Source organism: Gossypium hirsutum, chromosome D12, assembly GCF_007990345.1.
Source record: "Gossypium hirsutum isolate 1008001.06 chromosome D12, Gossypium_hirsutum_v2.1, whole genome shotgun sequence".
Taxonomy (NCBI): domain Eukaryota; kingdom Viridiplantae; phylum Streptophyta; class Magnoliopsida; order Malvales; family Malvaceae; genus Gossypium; species Gossypium hirsutum.
In genome coordinates this window covers 47,408,213-47,429,244 of record NC_053448.1, presented here as the reverse complement: position 1 = coordinate 47,429,244, position 21,032 = coordinate 47,408,213, and the positions used below count along the sequence as shown (strand labels likewise).

The window sequence follows — 21,032 nt, the reverse complement described above, 5'->3', positions numbered from 1 at the left end:
TATATAATATTAATTTAAATATTTCTAAGTAATTAATATTAATTATTTATTAAATTTAATTAGAATATATAAACTATATTTAAATATAATAATTAAATATTTGTAATTAGATATTGACGCAATTGTATTATTATAAAAATTATTTTTTATTTTTAATTAATACTTTTAACACATTTGTATTATTTTATTTTAAAATGTATTTGAATATATAACTCATATTAGATATTAACATAACATAGAAAATATAAATCTAACAAATTAAAATATTACATATATTTGGATTAAAGTTTTAAAAAGGGATAATATTTATATATCAAATATTAAGTAACTCGCCTTACTTTTGTAAGATTTGGCATTTCCATAGTTTCAGTAAGTTCCTTTGAAGGAAAAATTGAAGTAGAAAACCTGCGTATGATGCCAGTTCTGTCCGCAGGACTTCCAGTGGAGGACTTGTTTGGTGATGAAACAACACTAGAACCGTCATCCATGCTTCTCCAACATGTGCTAGAATTCTTGCTAATGCTTCTCTGGCTACTTGAAGAGCTATCAATGGTGCTACTATCTATCTCTTCACTATCAGTCAATGTGGTATATGACCAAGTGCTGCTCGTGTCGGGGTATTGTGTAATTATCTTGCTAGTTTTCTGGTCTGAAGCCTTCTGAACTTCCTTTTTCCGATGTCTTTCTTGATGATGTTTGATATTCTTTGATTTCAGCCCTCAAGCAAACATTAAGCCAACGTGGGTACACTGGTTCCTCAACCATGTCAAATCTACTCTTCTGCAGTATGTTAACTTCGTTTGCAAGGTCCCCATTGGCCTGCCTCAGTTCACTAATCTTGCCAATAGTCTTATTCTGTAACAGCACCATTTAAGAAGCAAACCTTTCAGATTCAATCAATAATGTGTTCTGGTAGGTGCATCACAATTCAGTGTGAACTCAATATAGAATCATAATACAGGCATATATATGTACTCATGTATGAACATAAAACAGGTAAGCCCTTTTTTTCATATATTTGGAGGTTCATACTTGTGCTCATGTTTGAATATGTACTAGAGACAATATTTCGGAACCGAAAAGAGTCTATATACACCCTAGTGCTAAGTGTAAACAATTTTATTATCCCAATTCGGGATTTTAGAGCCACATGAGAACAAGCCGATTAGCAGTCACTTGCGCAAACACTGAAACTTGCAGATAGCAAGAAAAAGAAATCCAAAATTAAATTAACCAGTGTCATGTCAGAAAGTGCAGATAGTTTAGCATGAGCAGCATTTAACTTGACAAAAATTTCCCTCTTTTCAAGCTCAAGTTCTTTGTTTCTCCTCCTCTTTTTAATAACTTTTAATTCAATATTTTTAATATCTTCAAGCTTGTTCTTAACCAAAGCATCTCCAGTAGAGGTCTCAATGGCTGTAAATCCGGATAATTGCTCTTCAAGCAAAATTATCTGCCCCTTTATCTGGCTACCATTGCCATTTTTCCTCTGCAATTCCTCTATCAACTGCTTTGCCATGTCTAGCTACTTCACTTCCATGTTACCCTGCCTTATAATTTCTTGAAGATCCTTTATCTCAGCTTTAAGTGCAGCAATTATGAAATTGAGCTTGCCAATTTCTGCAGTTTTGCCAGTTAAATCCTTCTGCAAATAAGCAATGCATGACAACTTCTCTTTTAGACTATGCAACTCAAGCAGTTTCCTTTCAAGGGTTAATCTCCTGCTCTCCAACTCATTAATGGGATTCTGTGAATGCTCTATTTGTGTGAATGCTCTCCAACTTATCAAATTCCAATAAACTTTAGATACTAAAGCAGATATTTCAACTGCATCTTACTTTAGTTCAAGGGGCCCAACATGAACTCTAAGATCATTGTACTAGTCAGTTTTACTACCTATTCGAACCTGTTTATTCTAAAAATTTAACTCAAAGAATAGATGCATTAAGCCTCTAGCAAATAAAGAAACATAAGTAATTAACTAATAAATATCCCAATTACCGACCAAAATCCCATTCCTTAGAACCTCCCCTAAACCCTTTTTGACCTAAAGAATCTGGCCAATGCTATCTTCTTAAAGATCCAGCACTTCAAAGTTCTATCCAATCTTCAAGCAATGCCTTGAACATAAGTTCAAAACTGGCCTCAGCATACTGCATATCTCATAAGAACACACCCCCAACAAAAAAAATATATCCAACCTAATCCTCAGGAAAGATACCCTAAATCAATCCCAGACGAAAATCAATCCCAGACAAACAAAAATATACAGAAGAAGAGAAGAAGAGAAGAAAAAGATAAACTCACCGGCAGAGGGCAGAGGAACAAAGAATCAGCAGAGGGCAGAACAAACCAGCAGAGGGCAGAGATGAGGGCAAAGAACCAGCGTAGCAGAGAGCAGAGAAACAAAGAACCAGCAGAGAGCAGAGAGCAAAGAAGGGCGTTCATGTAGCTAAAAAAGTAAAAAAACCAGCCCAAAAGCACTTTTTGGCTGAAAAGCTAAAAAATTTTACTTCTTGGTCTGCCCAAAAGCACTTCTAATAAGCTGAGAATTTGCTACTAAATGAAGGCTGTTATTCATTGCTTTCCAAAGAAAAATACTTTTCCAGGTAAAAGCCTATCTCTTAAACGATGGAGAACATTAGTCAGTTGCGTTATCGTTTTGTTACGAAGTGGTCACTCTACCGCTAAGATCCGTTACCTCCCTAACAGCAGTCCTACATGGTAGTCCAAATAGATTTTAAATGTCAACTTGGATGTCCTACGTAACAATCCAAATTAAATTTATTTAATTAAAAACTTATTTTCATCCCAATAACTAGATATCCAAGTTGACATTTAAAATCCATTTAGACTGTCACGTAGGATTGTCGTTAAGGAGGTAATAGAGTTTAACGGTAGAGTAACCACTTCGTAATAAAACGATAACATAAGTGACTAAAATATAACATTTCTAACATGAGTGACCAAAATGTAATATGAGTCAAACAAAAGTGACTATTTTTTAAGTTTACCCTTATTAAAAATCACCTGTGAGGTTATATTCCTAATTTTAAAAATATTATTAAATTGATATGGCCAACAGAAAAGTTTGAAAGACGTGTGAAACCACTCTATTTTTTCATTGCTTGAAAATTGAATAAAAGAAATTCAAATTTCTATGTAGATATTGCTTTTATTATTATTATTAGAAATCTCTACAGTTTTAGAATCTATTACGTTTGGTTGATTGTAATGGAATAGGGCTATAATTAAATAGAGGTGTAATGGAATAGAGTTGTTAGGGTATGCAATGGGTAAAACTAATTTAACTGACTGGTTAACCGAATTAATTCGATTGGAGTCGGTTAATAATTTTTTGAAAGTTTGATTAATGATTAATGCAATTTGAAGTCGGTTAATTAGCCGAAATTAATAAATAATATTATAATATATAAATATTAGCCCACTGCCCATCCAGACCCAGGCCCCAACCACCGGCCCACCCCCAACACTTCTAAGTCCTACCCAATATAAATCCTATCTAATATATATAAACTCAACCTAACTCAATCTTAAAAACTAAAAATAATTTAATAATTTAATAAATAAAAATAAAAATCCTAAAACTAAAACTAAAACTCACACACAGAAATGAGAAATCCCTAACCTTCAAAATTCAAAATCCCTAATTTGAAATCTCCCAAAATCTTTACTGCGCCGTGAACCGTCTGGTGTCCATCATCGTTCGACATTTATCCGCCATCGGCCATCGCAGTGACACACGTTCACTCACCACCGTCGACACTCACTTCAGATTTTTAAGATGTGTTTTGTTAAAGATCTTTTCTTCAAGGCATTGTTACTATGACTCAAGTGGTGAAAAATCCAGCCACATCTTTAACTAAACTAAGAAATGGGTAAAATATGTTCCAATAGTAAAGGGTGCATGCTAATGTAAGGAAAAAGAAAACCAATAATAGTATGAGAGAAATGAAATTGAAGAGTTGAGATTCACTATAATTTCCCTTGTGCCCGCAACTTCATTTGGTTTCTCAAAAACTGTTCAATGCAATACTGTTTAGCATGAACTTTCTATGGCAAATGTTGGATTATGAAACTGGGTATTGCTTATTTCTCTTTCGCTTAATATATGCAATTTTGATTACATATATAAAGAAGAACCAAAGATGATAATCTGCAACATCTTGGGCATCATAGTTTAAGGAATTGAACTTGTTTAAGTTAGATACGGATCCTTGTTCAAGATTAGTAGTAGAAGGCCAAAGGTTTCGGTTTGGTCTTTCTTAAATCAGTTACGATAATAATAAGGTATAATTAATTTGGTTTATAAAATTAATCTTGAAGTTTTATAATGTAAAAAAAAAATTAAAGTATTAAAGAAAATATATTTAAAAGATTAGAAAGAGCGATGATCTAATGAATCAAAAGCAGTAGTATGGTCATGCTTTTGTTATTAGAGATCCCACTCCAAACTAATACAAAGCTTACCATTTTATCAAATGGAAGAAATACTTGTATCCCAAGTGAAATGAAGTTGCAGTTTGGACCCTTTTTGTCTTCTTTTGTTAATTATTATGATATCAAAATGCAGGGGCTCCTGGTTTAAGTTTAAACAGTGGTTGATATTGTTTTTCTTTCTAGATATCTAAAATTTTGAAAAGTTGAGAAAATTAATTAATGACCAAATAGCACAATGTTAAATATTTTTAGGTTAAATTATTCAAATGTTGCATTAATTATGCTCGTGATTTTGTCTTGGTCATTCAACTTTGCATTTATTTTAATATTATAAATGTTTTTTAATTTATTATGTAATTCGGTTATTTTTTAATGTGTTTTATACTTGATTTAACCAAAAATAAAATAAAATATATAAATTTCGAAATTTAATTAATCGAAAAAGTTTAGTTCGATTATTTTTTTTAAATTTCGGTTAATTTGGTTAACAATTAAGGGTTTAAAATGGTCGGTTAATTTGGTTAATGTTATTTCGGGTCGGTTAACCGATTGAACACTCCTAAAAGCTGTCATGGAATAGAGTTGTAATCAATAATTCAATTGTTTGGTTGAATGGAATAGAATAGAGCTGTAATAACATAAGGAAAAAGACTTAAATGTTGAATGGAATGGAATAGAGCTGTAATAGCATTCTTGTGTTTAAGTAGATGATTATTGTTATTATTATTAAATTTTAATAAGGTTATTATTAAATATATTTTAATAAAAATAAAAATAAATAATTTAATCATATTTTAACATAATTATTATTAAATACTATTTAATAAAATAAAATATAATTATTATTAAGATATGAATTAAAAAATCATAATATATAATATTATAAAAAATATATATAATCTACTTTATTATTTTTAAACTGCAATGCATATTTAATGTGTTAAAATATCATTAGCGAAACAAATAATTTAATTATCTTCTAAAATAAAAAAAAATATTAGAAGTACTAAATAGCTTGAGAATTATATTTTACATCCAAACATAATGTTCATATATTAACAAAAAGTTACATGATGTCATTAGCTTATATATCATAATCTATATGTTAAATTTTACAACATAAAAAAGTTACAACATTATAATGACATTCTATCATGTCATTATACCATACAAATATTACAGATACAAAAAGTTAACAAAACATCACCTACACAACCATAATTTTTAATGGTCAGAAAGAAATCTTCTCACCCATTTCAATCGCGCAGAAGAAGGTAGACTAAAGAAAACGAGCATTTGCGTTGGATGGTCTAGAATTTTGCTCAACAGGCAGTAGCGCACGTCCTCAATTAATCCTTTTACTTCACATAAGGTTAGATATAATTTTAGAGCACTTCTTGAATGACCATTTTTTACTTTTGTTGAATTAGCACTTCAGAGGCAATGCTCTTACTTATTTCAAGTCCAATGGTCCGTATGTTTTCCGTCAAAAACGTGGCAGCATCAATAAATGAAGCAGAAATTTGTTCACTTGCATCAGAATTTCTTTTTTCTTCTTTGAAAATGTGGAATCATCTTGGTTTCTAGATGATTGTGGTTGTGTAGTTGAGAGATCCATCTCATCCAAAGAAACATCAGCTTCACATTCATGGAAATCACTTCTTTCTTCATGAGTATTTGCAGTAGTTACATCATTAGAATCTATTTCTTCAATAATATTAACGGGTGTTTGAGTATCTTTCCCAGTGGTTCGATCTTTTGCATAGATGACAGTAAGTTGGTCATAATAAGGGAAACTGCAACATCTGAATTGACTGGCTTCTTTGTGACTCTATAAAGCTAGTTGAATGGAGTTCTATTCTTTTCTCTAGGGTTATGGCAAGATATGAAAAAAATAAAGGAAGATGATGATAGAATTCATCTTTGTTTTAGTTTAATTAAAACTTATTTAAGTAATTACAACTTTGCCTTTTTTAATTTCACTTGATATTTTAGCTAAAATAAAGCCAAAACCATCCACTCACCTCTATAATGGTGTAATTACCATTTAAGTACCTTCCTTTACTTATCAATTATCATCTTGAACCTTTGATTAATGAAACTCAACTTTTACAATTCAGTCCTTAATACTTAATTAACTATCAAAACGATAAAATTTCTTAACCAAACTTTAATACGACACTAATGACCTTATAAATATTATCTAATTAATATTTACGAATTGACACATCGGAGTTGTGGTCCTAAAACCACTATTTTTGACACTATTGAAAAACGGGCTGTTACAAAAGAAGCAAGGGAGGTTAGGACTGAGAGTGGCTATCGAGCTGAGTGAGAGCTTTTTTGAGGTGAGAAAATGGAAGGGTAAAATGGAATTCTTTAGCCACGAATCAACTATTCAGTAGAGATGAAACGGAATAGGAATGCCCCTATTCCTTGCATAAACTCGTAATGCAATAGACCCGTAATAGGCATTCTACTGAACCAAACAATGATTTGTGGTGGGCTCACGTAATTGAGTTGTAATGGCTATGCCATTACATTCAACCAAACATGATATTAGTGGTCTTTTAGCTAGTGGTATTATTATTTTGGAAACCTCTATAGCTTTACAATATATTAGTGGTCTTTTAGTGAATGGTGAGGTCACTCTCACAATTTTAGTATTGGATTGGTTATTTTCACATGTGTCTCAATAGAGACTGATTCTCCACATACAGTTTAGTTGAAGGTGAAATTGTACGTATGAGGAATAGTTCACCTAGTATGGTAATTAGTATTCGTACCGTTCAGATCAGGATGCACGACGAGACAATTAGGACACTGCCAAATGTCAAGCATGTGCCTAACTTAAAGAAAAATCTCATCTCCTTGGGAAATTTAGACTCGGACAATTGTAGAATTAACATCGAGTCCAGCGACATTAAGGTATCTCGTGGGGCTCTCGTTTCGATGAAAGGTAAAAATATTGACAATCTTTATGTTCTAGAATAATAAACGGTGACCGGTGAAATAGGACGCCCCTCGTTTGTTAAGAAGTCAAAGTCGACTCATTTGATGTAGGGACAACTTGGTCATTGGAGGGAAAAATGTATGATTGTTTCGTATAATAGAGATTCTCTTTTGGATGTAAGTTTTGAAAAGATAGGGCATTGTATTTGTGGAAATCAAAGACTAGAAGTCTTCCAACTTCTAAGCACAACTTCAAATCAGTTAATATCCTGCATAGTTTAAGATAGGCCGGTGGTGGGCTTTGGCAAAGAAGGCGTTGTGGAAATACGAGTCAAGGTGGAGATTTGTGGAGTATGCTTTGTATTTTTGGCCGAAACAGAGTTGACAACCTGACGAGGAAGAGGCATCATCTCGACGACGCAACCACTGACATCCCGACGAGAAGAGACGTCTTGTCCTGACGACGCGATGAAAGGTGTCTTGACGAGGTAGCAGCCACATCACAATGAGGCAACGTGTTATGCAATTTTCTAGGTTTTCTTCTTCCAATCACATTCAAATTATTTGACCTACGAATTTAGCGTATAAATAGACCTTTTTTCACCCTAGAAAGGTAACCAGTACACATTTAGGTATAAGCTTTTACAAACTTTCAGAGAAATTTGTGTTTACGTTTTGAGGGTTCTTATTTCAAGTTTCAGGATTTAATTTTATCTCCATCTTTGTACTCTTCGTTTTTGTCGTTATAGTGAAATTATCTTAACCCGTGGTTTTTTATCCTCTTTGGAGGGGTTTTTCACGTAAAATATTTGTATTCAATCTTTTCAATTTTTTTTGATATTTTACTTGTTCGTTGCTTAATCGGGTTTAACCCTAACAATATACTTATATTTAAACACATATAATTAAAGCTTGATAAATTTATATGTAAATTTGTGGTTTTGATAAATCCAAAAACTCATAACCCCCTAAACTAAATAAATTTGTGATTTTAATAAGCTTCATTCATGATCCTGCTAATAGCATTATCAATAAAGAACCCGATTTTTTCTATGAAACCTAACTTTATCTTTACCTAATTTGTTTGTAATAAAAGAAGTAATTTTTTGGGGTTTTGATTTTTCTAACTTGAATTTTAGGATTTTTTTTGTAATATTTTCAATTTTTAGACACATATATTTTTATAATTTATAATTTCTTTTATATTTTAAAAATTATATATTTTTTTATATATTTTCTTTTAATTTTTTAAATATTTTTATAAAAAATAGATTATGACATCATTAGTGTCATGCGCCACAACCTAAGAGTGCCATGTGTCCTATATTTAACACCGTTTACAAAAAAATACCAAAAACCTTAACGGAATGAAAATTCGTGTGTCAACTTGGGACAAAAAAAATCATAAGTACCAAATTGGGGAAAAGGTGTCAAGTTTGGGGGGGGCTAAATGCATATTTGAGCCTTATAATTATAATTAAATATAAACATATATAGTTATATAAATAATATTATATTTTGTACTTTTTCATAATATATAATTTATATTTAATTATACATGTTTAAGAATCAAATAGATAGAATGTATAAGTATCGAAGACTAAATATGTTATTATACCGGTTAGAGAAAGGCCAAATCATCAATTCAGTTAGCCATTTAGTGGAAAGTGACCAAAATAGAAATACACTAATTATGGGGTGACTAATTTTATAAATTACCCTAAATAATATGAGATGTGAAATGAAATGTGTAAAGTCTAAATTGATGTGTAGAAATATGTAAAAGTTATAGATATTTGGTACAGATAAAAGAATTTGATTCGAAGTTTGAAAAGGAGGGAGTAACTAACAATTAATTATGCTAAAAAATTAGCAATATGAAAGGAAAAACAAGGTTTAGATCCCTTCTGATATGGTTTCACTTCAAAATATTAGTCACCAATAGAGTAAAGAATAATATAGTTGAACAGTTATTTTGGTGAGCTAACATCATTTTGGATGCACGACACCGATGGCACCGTCTGGAGTGGATCAAGACAAAAAATCTAAATGTCCAAGTCAATCAATATCATAACGTCATGGACAATTTTGTCCCAAGACTCACCCTGCTAAAAGTTTCCTCATTTTCATATCCGAAAATCTGAAACAAACACAGAGAGGTGGTCCCTTACCTTTTGTCTATTCTTCTCACTTTCTTCCACTGTAGACGCCTCACGCGTTTTCCCCTTCCTATTTCCCACAGTTGTGCCACGATGCTTTTGTAGTTGTACGCCGTCAGCTTTCTTCAACAATTGGCCTTCCTCTCTAACCCTTCTTTGTTTTTCTTTACTCTTTCCCCTTCTCTCAATCGCTCTTTCATCTACGAATGAATCAGCTTATTTTCTTCTTCTTCTTCTTCTTCTTTTTGTTTGGAAAACTTTGTCTCTGTGATCCAAGAGCTACTGAGGCTGCTTTGGTATGCACCAACACAACCGCTTCAATAACAGCGCGCGAATCCTTCGTGGCGAACTTCTTGGCGGTGATGGACAGCTTTACGCCGCTCATCGTTCGCCAGAGGTACGCCGCCGTTGTCAAAGGAAGCGGTGACACCAAAGTGTACGGCTTTGGCGAGTGCATGAAAGACCTTGATCAAGGAGACTGTAACATCTGCTTTGCTCAGAGCAAAGCGCAGATCATGAGATGTCTCCCGTTTCAGATAGGCACACGTGGAGGCAGGCTTTTCTACGATGGTTGTTATTTAAGGTACGATGATTATAACTTCTTTGACGAAAGTTTGAGTGAAACAGACCGAACTGTTTGTGCTACAAAGGATGTTGGCTTGAGTAACGAGACAGATTTTAGAGCAAATGTAATGCAGTTGGTAAGAAACTTGACCCTGGAAGCTCCAAAGAATGATGGATTCTTCGTAGGGTCTATGGGTAAAGGGAATAATGTGTCGGTTTATGGATTGGCTCAGTGCTGGGAATTGGTGAATGCGAGTGCTTGTGAAGATTGCTTGGTCAATGCGGTTTCTAGGATTAGTTCATGTCTTCCCAAGGAAGAAGGGAGGGTGCTGAATGCTGGTTGCTACTTGAGGTACTCAACCAATAAGTTTTATTACAATTCAACTGCTCCACCAGTTGGTGGGAATCGAGGTAGGTTCAAGTTTTTGTTTATGTTTCTTCCCCCTTTTCTTTAGCTTTAAATATTTTCATTGACACAATATATAATGTTACAATGTTCCTCAGCAAGAAGAAAATTAGCTATTATCCTGGCAACGACATTCTCCACTGTGGCTCTAGTACTGATCATTGCAACAGCGATTTTCTTTGTGAATAAGAAGCTTGTGAAGAAAAGACAAGGTATGGATCAATCCTTGTCATTAAAGATCTTGAAATGTCTCTATTTTTTTTTGGTTACCTTAATTGTGCAATATGAAATTCATTGGTTTTCCTTGGGCGTAGAGAGTAAGCAACTAGGAGCTTTATCACCCCTCCTGAACAAGTCCAAGTTGAATCTCTCATACGAATCTCTGGAAAAAGCTACGAATTACTTTAGCGACACCAACAAGCTGGGACAAGGAGGATCCGGTTCCGTTTATAAAGTATGTTGTTGTTACATGACGTTTTTCTTCTCTTAGCAGATGAGATAACCAAAGGTTATTCAAGGAACTAACAAGTTTTAAATTGCTCTGTCAAACAGGGAACTTTACCCAATGGAAAGGTTGTTGCTATAAAGAGACTCTTCTTTAATACAAGGCAATGGGTGGACCAATTTTTCAATGAAGTCAATTTAATCAGTGGCATAAATCACAAAAATCTCGTAAAGCTATTGGGATGCAGCTTTACAGGCCCGGAAAGCCTTCTTGTTTACGAATTTGTGTCAAACCAGAGCCTCCATGATTATCTCTTCGGTTGTTATTTACTAACCTCTTACTTAGCTAGAGTTGATTTAATATCTCTATGTAGGATCCTCTTGTTTACGAATCCATGAATTGGGTACAGTTAGAAAAGATGTTGAGCCACTAAGATGGGAGGAGCGATACAAGATCGTATTGGGTACCGCTGAGGGCTTGGCCTATCTGCACGAGGAATCCAAATTGAGGATCATACATAGAGACATAAAACCCGGCAATATTTTGCTTGATGAAGACCTCACCCCGAAAATTGCTGATTTTGGCCTTGTTAGACTTTTTCCGGAAGATAAGACTCACATCAGCACCGCCATCGCTGGCACTTTGTAAGTTGATGAATATTTGAAACGTTGCACATTACCGTAATTTGCATATTAGTAACCATGAATTCAATTACTTGGCATCTCTAGAGGTTACATGGCTCCAGAATACGCTGTTCGTGGCATGTTGACTCAAAAGGCTGACGTTTATAGTTTCGGTGTTCTCGTTATTGAAATTACTTGCGGGAAGAGGAACAAGTGCTTTTCTCCGGATATGGTCTGCATCCTACACATGGTAATTCATTTTGCAGAGCTTATCAACTACGCTATGCTTTTGTGATATTTTTTTGTCTCTAATTCTGAGGTCTTAAACTCATGCAAGATATATATATTTTTTGAATTGGAAGGTATGGAATCAATATGAAGCAGATAAGCTCGGGGAAGTTGTTGATCCAGTTATAGAGCATAATTTTCGAGAAGAGGCGTGTAGATTGCTTCAAATTGGCCTACTCTGTGTACAAGCCTCAACAGAATTGCGACCATCAATGTCAACAATTGTGCAAATGCTTACTGATGATACTTGCGAAATTCCTTGTCCGACGCAGCCTCCTTTCTTGAGTCCTAGTAGCTCGGGGTTTAGCCTAAACATTACGACTTCCACTAGTAATTATGAGACCGAATCTTACATCCAGTCTTCGGGGCGTAACACAATGCAAAGTAGGATGGTGCCTAGATGGACCGCTTTTATAGAAAATGCTTCGGACAAGTTGCACGAAGATGGGCTTCTCTGTGTTTCTGGTATCACTGGGTGATGAAGTAGTTCATATGACATTCTGCACTATTTGGAGGAGGCATAAATTGATGTGGATATCATCGGATACAAATGATTTAAACTAATAACGTCTAATACCGTTTCTAACACCGATTAATGCTTCATTCTTCCCATGAACTTACTTATAGACCAGTTTGATACTTGTAATTATACAAAATTAGAAATGCTGTATGTAAATACTAAAATGATTGGCCAAGGGAGATCTTAATTACGTAAGCTAAGGAAGTTAGGTTTAAGTACATTTAACATAATGTTACGCTATTTCTTTGTTCTTTTTTAAATTTCACAACTTGACCAATTATAATTGTAGAATTCAATCAATATAAAAAATCTGAGTCTTTTAACTCATGCGAGCCCGCCTATTTGCCAGCACTACTTGTTCTAGAGTAACCTTTTTCCCCCCTCTTTCTACACGTAAAGGTGAACATCAAAGTGATGTCAAAGAAGGCAAGCACGAAAGTGGTGGAAGCATTGTCAACATGCAACACACTATTTAATATTTTAAAATGACAAGTTAACCTTAAAGTAAAAAAAAAAAGTCATCATTATTTTTCCAAAAATCAAATAAAAATAAGATAAAATAAATAAATAATCTGAAAAGTGAAGTGGGTAAGCAAAATGGGATACAAAATTCCCAAATCTTAGATAACGGCTAGCAAAGAATCAAAAAATCAAAGAGGATGGTGTAGAAGAAGATGTGATTAGCGGGGAGCGGAAGGTTAAGTAGAGTTTTCACTTAATTGGGGAGTCTTAACTTTGATGGTAATTGGGAATCAACAAGTCTAATAGTTCAACTTATACTATTAAACAGAGGTTTATTTAAACTGCTTCAAACAAGTATTAAACCGGAAAAACCCGCTTGAACCGGTATTTCTTTACCTTTTGCTTTTGGATTGACTCCTCTTTGCATGTTTGTGGAGAGTAGAGAACAACACGTACAACTTTTGATGAATAAAATGAAACACTTTCTCTCGACTTCAAAATTTTGAAAGGAGACAACGAAACCCATAGTGAAAATAAATTTGACGTTGGTTAAATTTTATTTTTGTATTAATTCATTTAGAAAACTAAATATAATTAAAAATTTGACTGTCGATATACCTCTTTTCTATTAACAATAAAGTTATAATGTATGAGTCAATGATGAACCTTGTAAGATAATTAATGCATCATTTAAATTTAGGTTGGATTCAAAGTCTATCCATCATTTAATAATAACATCAACCATTCAAACACCTCAAACAATCATTTACCAAATTGTAAAGAGATTCATATTAAGTTGCATTATGTGGTCAGACAACTTATATTAGTAGGTAATATAAATGGTCCATAATCTAATTAGAATTGAGCAAATTGATTTAAAGCCTATTATGCTATTTACAAGTCCAATTAGGAAGATATCTTGTCTTAGGTATCATAGCAGATGACTCTCCAAAGATAAATACATAAATGAGATTGTTTGGATTCACAATACATTAGGCAAGACCCAAGTAGAATAAATTCTAGATTCGTTTAAGGATTCATTCACATGTGACATTCATAAAGTGTCTTACCTCAATCCGGAGTGAGTGATAGACTATGTGTGCGTAACTCATATATTTTGATGCATTGAAAGCTTGAGATTAATTGATAATAAAATCGAAAACTAGTACTATGGGTATATGACTTTTGATTGAGGGATTATTTGCTATATCAAATCATTGAAAAATTAAAGTTAAGTCATGCCGATCACACTCACCATACCAAATTGTTGATATAAAGAGAATGGTGTAAGAGAAGATGACGATTAACATAGTGGTTAGAAGTTGTGCGAAGAACCAACGTAACACCCCTTACTCACATCAATGAACAATGCAGATGAATGAACAAAATCTTCACATCTATAAAATTTCTTTTTAATAATATTCATCATGTAAATGATTTAAATAAATCTTCAAAGCTTTTGGACACATTACAAAATCTTATTGTAGCATTTCTTAAATGTTTTGAGAACTGTAAGCATATAAAACAAGGTTTCGGATACAAAACCAAATCATTTTTGCACTTTAAATCTTTATACAATCATTTTCGAGTTCTTAAAACCATTTTAAAACAATTTTCAAGGTTTCTTTTACTTAGAATTTGTCTAGAGTTTCTTGGAGACTTGAAAATAGTTTTGTAGGTGTAGGTGAACATGTATCAGTACATGGTCTTGATACATATATCGATACTTAAAAAGATTAGGTACTGACATATTCCAAGATGCAAAAAAACCTAAAAATTAGTTCAAAAACACCACTTAAAAGATTGAGTACCGACATATTCCAAGATGCAAAGAACCCAAAACTTACTACTAAGTTCCAATTCATTTCAAAACCTTATGCGCAAATTCATCTTAAACACCAAAGTTTATTTTGAATATATTAAAAATATAACACCACAAAACTTACAAGCCTAATAAATTATATATGTCACTTTAAACTATTCTAATACTGCCAATCAAACCTTGTACGGGAATTCTCTCAATACATGATAGTTTCTCAGAATATTTCTTTCACTTACGTGTTTTAAACAATTAACCCATCAAGATCACAAGGCTTAATAAGTACATCAATTTTTTTCTACTTTACCTTATATTGTATATCTTAGTGTCAAGTTATTGACTTGGGACTTTCACAACCTAATCTTATATTGATCTTAAATATTACAAAATCTTTTAGAAATCTAATGCTATATTTGGTTGCCGGTATACTAATATAAAAAAAATTATTAGGATTTGGGAGCTGATAGCCCGAATGACTGATATAGGACCTGGACTTCTAACCCCGAAGAAGAATGTTCACCTACAAACACAGTCAATTGAGAACCTCGCAAGAATGCAAGATGTTTGCAAAAGATAGTTCGCGTAAGCCTTGCAGAGACAAGGTCGCAAGAGGGAGCTTGCATAAACCTCGCGGGGATGAGGTCGCGAGCCATGTCTGCGAAGAGGACCCCCCACCCTCGTGAGTGGCAGGTATGAGGTTCGCTTGGAGAGTCAAAAAGAACCACGTGCTCTACAGGCAAACGTCCAATAAGCCAAAGGAGGCCTAGAGATTGTCTGCACTAGGGACAGAGAATGTCAGTGCCCTCGGCTCAAAGGCCAAGGTAAAATAGTGGGCTCTATTGTGAGCTGTAATAGTAGCAGTAGAAATTATGTATAGATACCCATTGTGTTTCGCTTAACAAAATATAAGCAAATATTACTCAAGAAAATTCAACATTTATTTTAAAATAACTAAAACATAAAATAAATAATAATTAGTACATTAAAAATATGAATAAAATTCTTATAAAAAATAAGAAGGTTTCAAAATATTTTTTTTCTTATTTTACCCCCCAAAAAAAAAGAGTGAGGGATTGTAAATATTTTAGAAGTAAATAATAACCGAAACATATGTAAAAAAAAAAAAAAAACTCTAACCAAACATAGTATAATTGTTTATTATATTCTTTTCCAGGAAATGGATTGATACCAAATTAATGATGCATTGGTAGCTATCGTGCAACCTCGAAATGCATTCCGAAAATGGGCAGAGGCGAATGAATCTACTCGTTCACGAATTTTCATTTCTTTATGAAAACCCATCTGAATTTTGTTTGAGAAGAAGTTTTAGATGAGTGAGCAGTGTGAGTTAATTTACACAAAATTCACTATTACATGTTACGTGACAAGAAATAGGGGCAGGGGAATTTCTTCGTATAAAAGAAGAAAAAAAAATTCAACTCTCTTACCGCGGTTTTCTTCCCTTTTCCTGTTCTCTATTTTACTTACCTGGCTTTTGTCTTGTTTCTTAAAAGGTTGGCGTCCCACTTCCCACCGCTTCACTAACGCGCAGGAAATCAGCTTCTTGCTTTGAATTTTAAACCCTAAGCTAATCCTCAATTCCACTTCTGCATTCCAATTGTTGCTCTTCTTTTCTACGGGTCAAGTTGTCTGCTGTTCATTGCAGTTAAGGTAAGTTGGTTTTCTGTTTCTGGTATTTGTGGATCTGTTGTTGTTTTCTGGGTCTTAAATCAAAGTGTTTATGTGATCTGACATATCTTGAGTTGCAGACATAATTAATGATTTGGTCGAAGAACAAAACAGACAATTCTACATTCGTTTGGGATTTATTGTCAGTTTGAGCTTTGAACAACCGACCGTATGCCTTCTGTTTTTGTTGATTAATGCTTTGATGGCTCAGTTAAGCCTGCAACTGCAAACGATCTTCTTTTGCAGCTTCTCTTTTATTTTTACCATCCAAATTTTGATTGTTATTTATCAAGATATGAAAGGTTTCCAGTCATTTCTCACCATCTGTTTTCTTTAAAGAAACTAATATTCATACATGGATGAAATAAATTAAAAAAACTAATGACCTGTTTTACTTTAAAAGAGGAACAAAACTTTTTATATGAATTTTGTTTTAATATTGGAAAATGATATTAAATGCCGTGACATTTATAATAACGTGTTCTACTATCAACGTGGGTGGTACCGACATTACTAGACAGTTGTCTTAATTTTGATAATTAGATTGGGATTAAATATTATGAATTAGGTTACATCCACTCCTGTTATTGTTCAAAGGTAATAAAATATTTACACCAAGTTGGGTCAATTTGCATGACACACAAGTGCCGAGTAGCTTGTCTCTGTTTCGAGATGACCCAATATGAACACGAGACCTTGCCATATTATTTAATTACTTATTCAATTCAATCTAGTTTTCCAGGTGGGCCATTTTCTCTCGCCTTTTGTGCTCAGTTCTTTGACAAAAATGCCAAGGACAATTAATTTTACAACAATTTTTCAATTTCTTTGGTATTTCTCAATTTGTATTTATCTTTTTCTTTGGTATTTCCATTATTTGCATTTTCTTTCCAGGTTCATTGATAAATTCACTGTTGATGGAACTTGACCAATGTCTTGAGCCTTGTAGTAGATGATTTAGCTTCTCCAACCTTCAAAGTAACCGTAAACAATGGATAAACCAGTTCAGGTAGTCCGTTCTGGATATATTTTCTTGGTTCTTATGGGGTTTCTGGCATTACTTGAAGGAGTGAAAGGAGATCCAAGAGCCAAAACAGTGAATATTTCATGTGGCCACCAACTTGAGCACAACGGGACCATCTATGTTTCTAACTTTGTTGCTACAATGGAGAATATCAGTGAACAGATGCGTGATTCGGGCTTTGGAACAGCCGTTACAGGTTCTGGGCTTGATACGAACTATGGTCTTGCTCAGTGTTATGGGGATCTATCGTCGCTTGACTGCGTATTGTGCTATGCCGAGGCACGAACGGTTCTTCCTCAATGCTATCCGTTCAACGGGGGTCGCATTTTTCTCGACGGATGCTTCATGAGAGCCGAGAATTATAGCTTCTTTGAGGAGCACACAGGACCAGACGACAGGGCAGTGTGCGGGAATACTAGCCGCAAAAGGTTGAATTTTCAAGAATCAGCACGGCAGGCAGTGACGCATGCAGTTGCTGCTGCATTGGAAAATGAAGGGTATGCTAAGGCTCAGGTGGCAGTTTTGGGAAAAAATGAGTCAGCTTATGTTTTGGCTAATTGCTGGAGGACATTAAACAATACTTCTTGTAAAACATGTCTAGAGAATGCATCAGCATCAGTACTAGGGTGCTTGCCTTGGTCCGAGGGACGCGCACTCAACACTGGCTGCTTCATCAGGTACTCTGACACCGATTTCCTCAATAAAGAACCCGGAAATGGAATATCAAGAGGTAATTATCACATCTCACTCTTTCAAGTCTTAGTTAAGTAATGCATTAATCTTTTTTTTCATTTATTTATAGCTGACTGTGAAACTCGGATTGGTGAACTTACAGGAACCGTTATAATCATAGTAGTTTCTATCGTCAGTTCCCTGGTTGTTTTAGCGATTGGAGTTGCTATTGGAGTCTATATCTGGAAGTACAGATACATACAAAAGAAAAGACGAGGTAAAATGTTTATTTACAAGATTTCCTATCAAATTCCCATGCACAATAAATAAATAAATAAACAACCACGCTGGGACACCTGCACTAAACATTCTGCTCTGAATCTAGGTAACATTAGCCGGTCAAGGTTATATGAATTATTCAATTACATGGTTTTGTGGTTAAGCAAGTTTGGGGTTAATAATATATATGGTACTGATTCCAAAATTGTGTTACCTGGTTTTCCTCGTCTTCCTTTTGGTTAAAACGGGTTGCCTTCATTTTCAGGTTCAAATGATGCAGAAAAATTTGTGAAACTCCTTCATGATAGCAACTTAAACTTCAAGTACTCTACACTCGATCGTGCTACGGGATCTTTCAATGATGGCAACAAGCTTGGGCAAGGAGGATTCGGGACGGTTTATAAGGCACTTATTCTATTCCTCTGAACTCCTTTGCTCGTCTTTGGCATTCTTCCTTTGTTTTATGGTCTGATATTTCGTTTTGTGTCTCTGTAGGGAGTTCTACCTGATGGAAGAGAGATTGCTGTCAAAAGGTTGTTCTTTAACAATCGACATAGGGCAGCCGATTTCTACAATGAAGTCAAACTTATAAGCAGTGTGGAGCATAAAAACCTGGTAAGGTTGTTGGGATGCAGTTGTTCGGGACCTGAAAGTCTTCTCGTCTATGAATTCCTCCCAAACAAGAGCTTGGATCGTTTCATCTTTGGTAAATACCGATATTTTACATATATAGATGACACCGAGCTTAAAATGATATTTAAATATGTTCAGTAACAGAATTCCTTTTCCTTCCAAAAACATAACAGATCCCATCAGAGGCAAATTACTCGATTGGGAGAAGAGATACGTAGTTATTATTGGAACTGTAGAAGGTTTAGTTTATCTTCATGAGAACTCCGAGACCAAAATTATTCACAGAGATATAAAAGCTAGCAATATCTTGTTGGATTCGAAGCTGCGAGCTAAAATTGCCGACTTCGGGTTGGCAAGGTCTTTCCAGGAAGATCAGAGTCACATCAGCACTGCCATTGCCGGAACCCTGTAAGGATCACATTCCTCCTGTCCGTTCCAGGCATGATTCACTATAGATTGGCTAATAGTTCTATATTTTCAAAATTTACAGAGGATATATGGCTCCGGAGTACCTAGCCCATGGCCAGTTAACCGAGAAAGCAGATGTCTATAGTTTCGGGGTGCTTTTACTCGAAATAGTTACAGGGAAGCAAAACAACAAGAGCAAAGCAACAGAATATTCAGACAGCATAGTAACAGTTGTAAGCTTCAGTTCCTTGTTCTAAATCTGCCACTGTTTTCCTACTTGAACCACCACATAACTAGCTGACTTTGATGTGAGAACAAAGGATTTCTTATATGTGTTTTGATTGCGTGTGATGGAGCAGACTTGGAGACACTTTCAGTTAGGGACTGTGGAGGAGATTTATGACCCAAATCTAATGTTACACAATGACAACCATGGCAGCAACTTTAGGAATGAAATTTTCAGAGTGGTACAAATTGGACTTCTTTGCACCCAAGAGATCCCATCACTAAGGCCATCAATGTCGAAGGTACTACACTTGCTAACAAAGAAAGATGAAGACCTCTCTGCACCTACTAATCCACCTTTTTTGGATGAAAAGATGGAATTCAATGAGACAAGTGACAACGAATGCTATCCCCTCAACCGAGCTGATAATGATTCAATTGCCACTGTCACCCACAGTTCCTTCTACGGAAGATGATCTTTAGAACATGGTTGGACGATCCGACACCACTCGCAATTTTTTTAAGGCGAATGCTTCAAAATAACGTATATATTGGGGGGTTGAGATAAAAGAGCATACGACTCTAATGTACAAAACTATTACCGTACTATGAATTTTTTGTGTCCATTTATAGTTCATCAGATCATCTATTATTGATACGGTAAACATATAGAAAATAATGATTCAGTTATACGGAAAATTCCATTCCCTATCCCAAAGCATAAGGTCTAGATTTAGAAAATGTCATTGCATTTATTTTTTATCTTATAAGTTTTATATTTTTTTATATACTTTGTTAATACGGTCTATATTTTTTTATCAGTATTTAGCTAATTCTTTTTAGATTTATCAAGATTAATATAATTTATATAATTTTATATTATGATTTATGCTAATTAATATAGATATATGTATACAAACGTTTTAGATTCTAATAAGGTTGCTTGTGATTTTGAATTGATTTTTGTTTCAGGGAACTCAAGTTCAGGAACCTAGGCTTGTATGTATTGAAACTTTTGTTGACAGTAGCCAAAAAGCTATAGTAGGAGGTTAATATATCGACACATTGCCATTGAAATTGCTCCATTGCACTATTTTATGCTATTTTGGCCTTTCAGAGCACATTTTTGGTCTCTGTAGCTTTCGCAGGTGCTAAACAAATATTTTCTTAGTTCGAGGCATTCAAGATTTAACAACTCGGTTCAGATGATTTATGTACTCTTTTTATTATAATCTATTAATGGCATGTACCTAGATAAATTGACAGGTTTATAAGTTATTTTAATTATGTGGTATGGTATGTTATGGTTTGATCCTTTTGAAGAATCCTGAAGTTGAATTTTGGAATTTGATTATGATGGATATATGCATGCTTCCATATGTTTAATCCCTTGCTCATTTATT

The 21,032-nt window shown here is 34.2% G+C and overlaps 3 protein-coding genes across 7 annotated transcripts; 2 read left to right on the top strand and 1 right to left on the bottom strand.

Moving 5' to 3' along the window:
- Nucleotides 1–251: 251 nt before the first annotated feature.
- On the bottom strand, nt 252–2,594 carry LOC107946234 (protein CHUP1, chloroplastic). Its single transcript, XM_016880472.2, has 2 exons — nt 2,308–2,594; nt 252–855 (listed from the first exon to the last, which is right to left on the bottom strand). Exons 1-2 carry the CDS (start codon nt 2,446–2,448, stop codon nt 637–639), a joined length of 360 nt encoding a protein of 119 aa, XP_016735961.2. The 5' UTR covers nt 2,449–2,594; the 3' UTR covers nt 252–636.
- A 7,008-nt stretch (nt 2,595–9,602) lies between these two features.
- Nucleotides 9,603–12,743, top strand: LOC107946233 (cysteine-rich receptor-like protein kinase 3). Its single transcript, XM_016880471.2, has 7 exons — nt 9,603–10,547; nt 10,641–10,754; nt 10,857–10,996; nt 11,095–11,305; nt 11,397–11,631; nt 11,716–11,860; nt 11,973–12,743. The coding sequence occupies exons 1-7, from the start codon at nt 9,779–9,781 to the stop codon at nt 12,375–12,377; spliced, it is 2,019 nt and encodes a 672-aa protein (XP_016735960.2). The 5' UTR covers nt 9,603–9,778; the 3' UTR covers nt 12,378–12,743.
- Nucleotides 12,744–15,948: 3,205 nt separating this feature from the next.
- On the top strand, nt 15,949–20,415 carry LOC107946232 (cysteine-rich receptor-like protein kinase 2). Of its 5 annotated transcripts, none has more exons than XM_041106922.1 (9): nt 16,099–16,370; nt 16,469–16,557; nt 17,283–18,142; nt 18,248–18,361; nt 18,629–18,768; nt 18,859–19,069; nt 19,170–19,404; nt 19,487–19,637; nt 19,764–20,415. In XM_041106922.1, exons 3-9 carry the CDS (start codon nt 17,380–17,382, stop codon nt 20,103–20,105), a joined length of 1,956 nt encoding a protein of 651 aa, XP_040962856.1. In that variant the 5' UTR covers nt 16,099–16,370; nt 16,469–16,557; nt 17,283–17,379; the 3' UTR covers nt 20,106–20,415. The 5 variants fall into 5 exon arrangements, with proteins under 5 accessions (XP_016735957.2, XP_040962856.1, XP_016735959.2 ...); XM_041106923.1 differs by lacking the exon at nt 16,469–16,557 and having other exon boundaries at nt 16,102–16,370; nt 17,283–17,366; nt 17,456–18,142; XM_016880470.2 differs by lacking the exon at nt 16,469–16,557.
- Nucleotides 20,416–21,032: the final 617 nt, after the last annotated feature.

Excerpts from the sequence above, each read along its gene's own strand:
- LOC107946234 (XM_016880472.2), bottom strand. The coding sequence starts at position 2,448 with ATGAACGCCCTTCTTTGCTCTCTGCTCTCTGCTGGTTCTTTGTTTCTC. Across the intron at positions 856-2,307 it reads TGTTCCTCTGCCCTCTGCCG|AATAAGACTATTGGCAAGAT; the intron begins GTGAGTTTATCT and ends GTGCTGTTACAG.
- LOC107946233 (XM_016880471.2), top strand. The coding sequence starts at position 9,779 with ATGAATCAGCTTATTTTCTTCTTCTTCTTCTTCTTCTTTTTGTTTGGA. Across the intron at positions 10,548-10,640 it reads ACCAGTTGGTGGGAATCGAG|CAAGAAGAAAATTAGCTATT; the intron begins GTAGGTTCAAGT and ends AATGTTCCTCAG. Across the intron at positions 11,306-11,396 it reads CCTCCATGATTATCTCTTCG|TTAGAAAAGATGTTGAGCCA; the intron begins GTTGTTATTTAC and ends AATTGGGTACAG.
- LOC107946232 (XM_016880468.2), top strand. The coding sequence starts at position 17,380 with ATGGATAAACCAGTTCAGGTAGTCCGTTCTGGATATATTTTCTTGGTT. Across the intron at positions 18,769-18,858 it reads GATTCGGGACGGTTTATAAG|GGAGTTCTACCTGATGGAAG; the intron begins GCACTTATTCTA and ends GTGTCTCTGTAG. Across the intron at positions 19,638-19,763 it reads CAGACAGCATAGTAACAGTT|ACTTGGAGACACTTTCAGTT; the intron begins GTAAGCTTCAGT and ends GTGATGGAGCAG.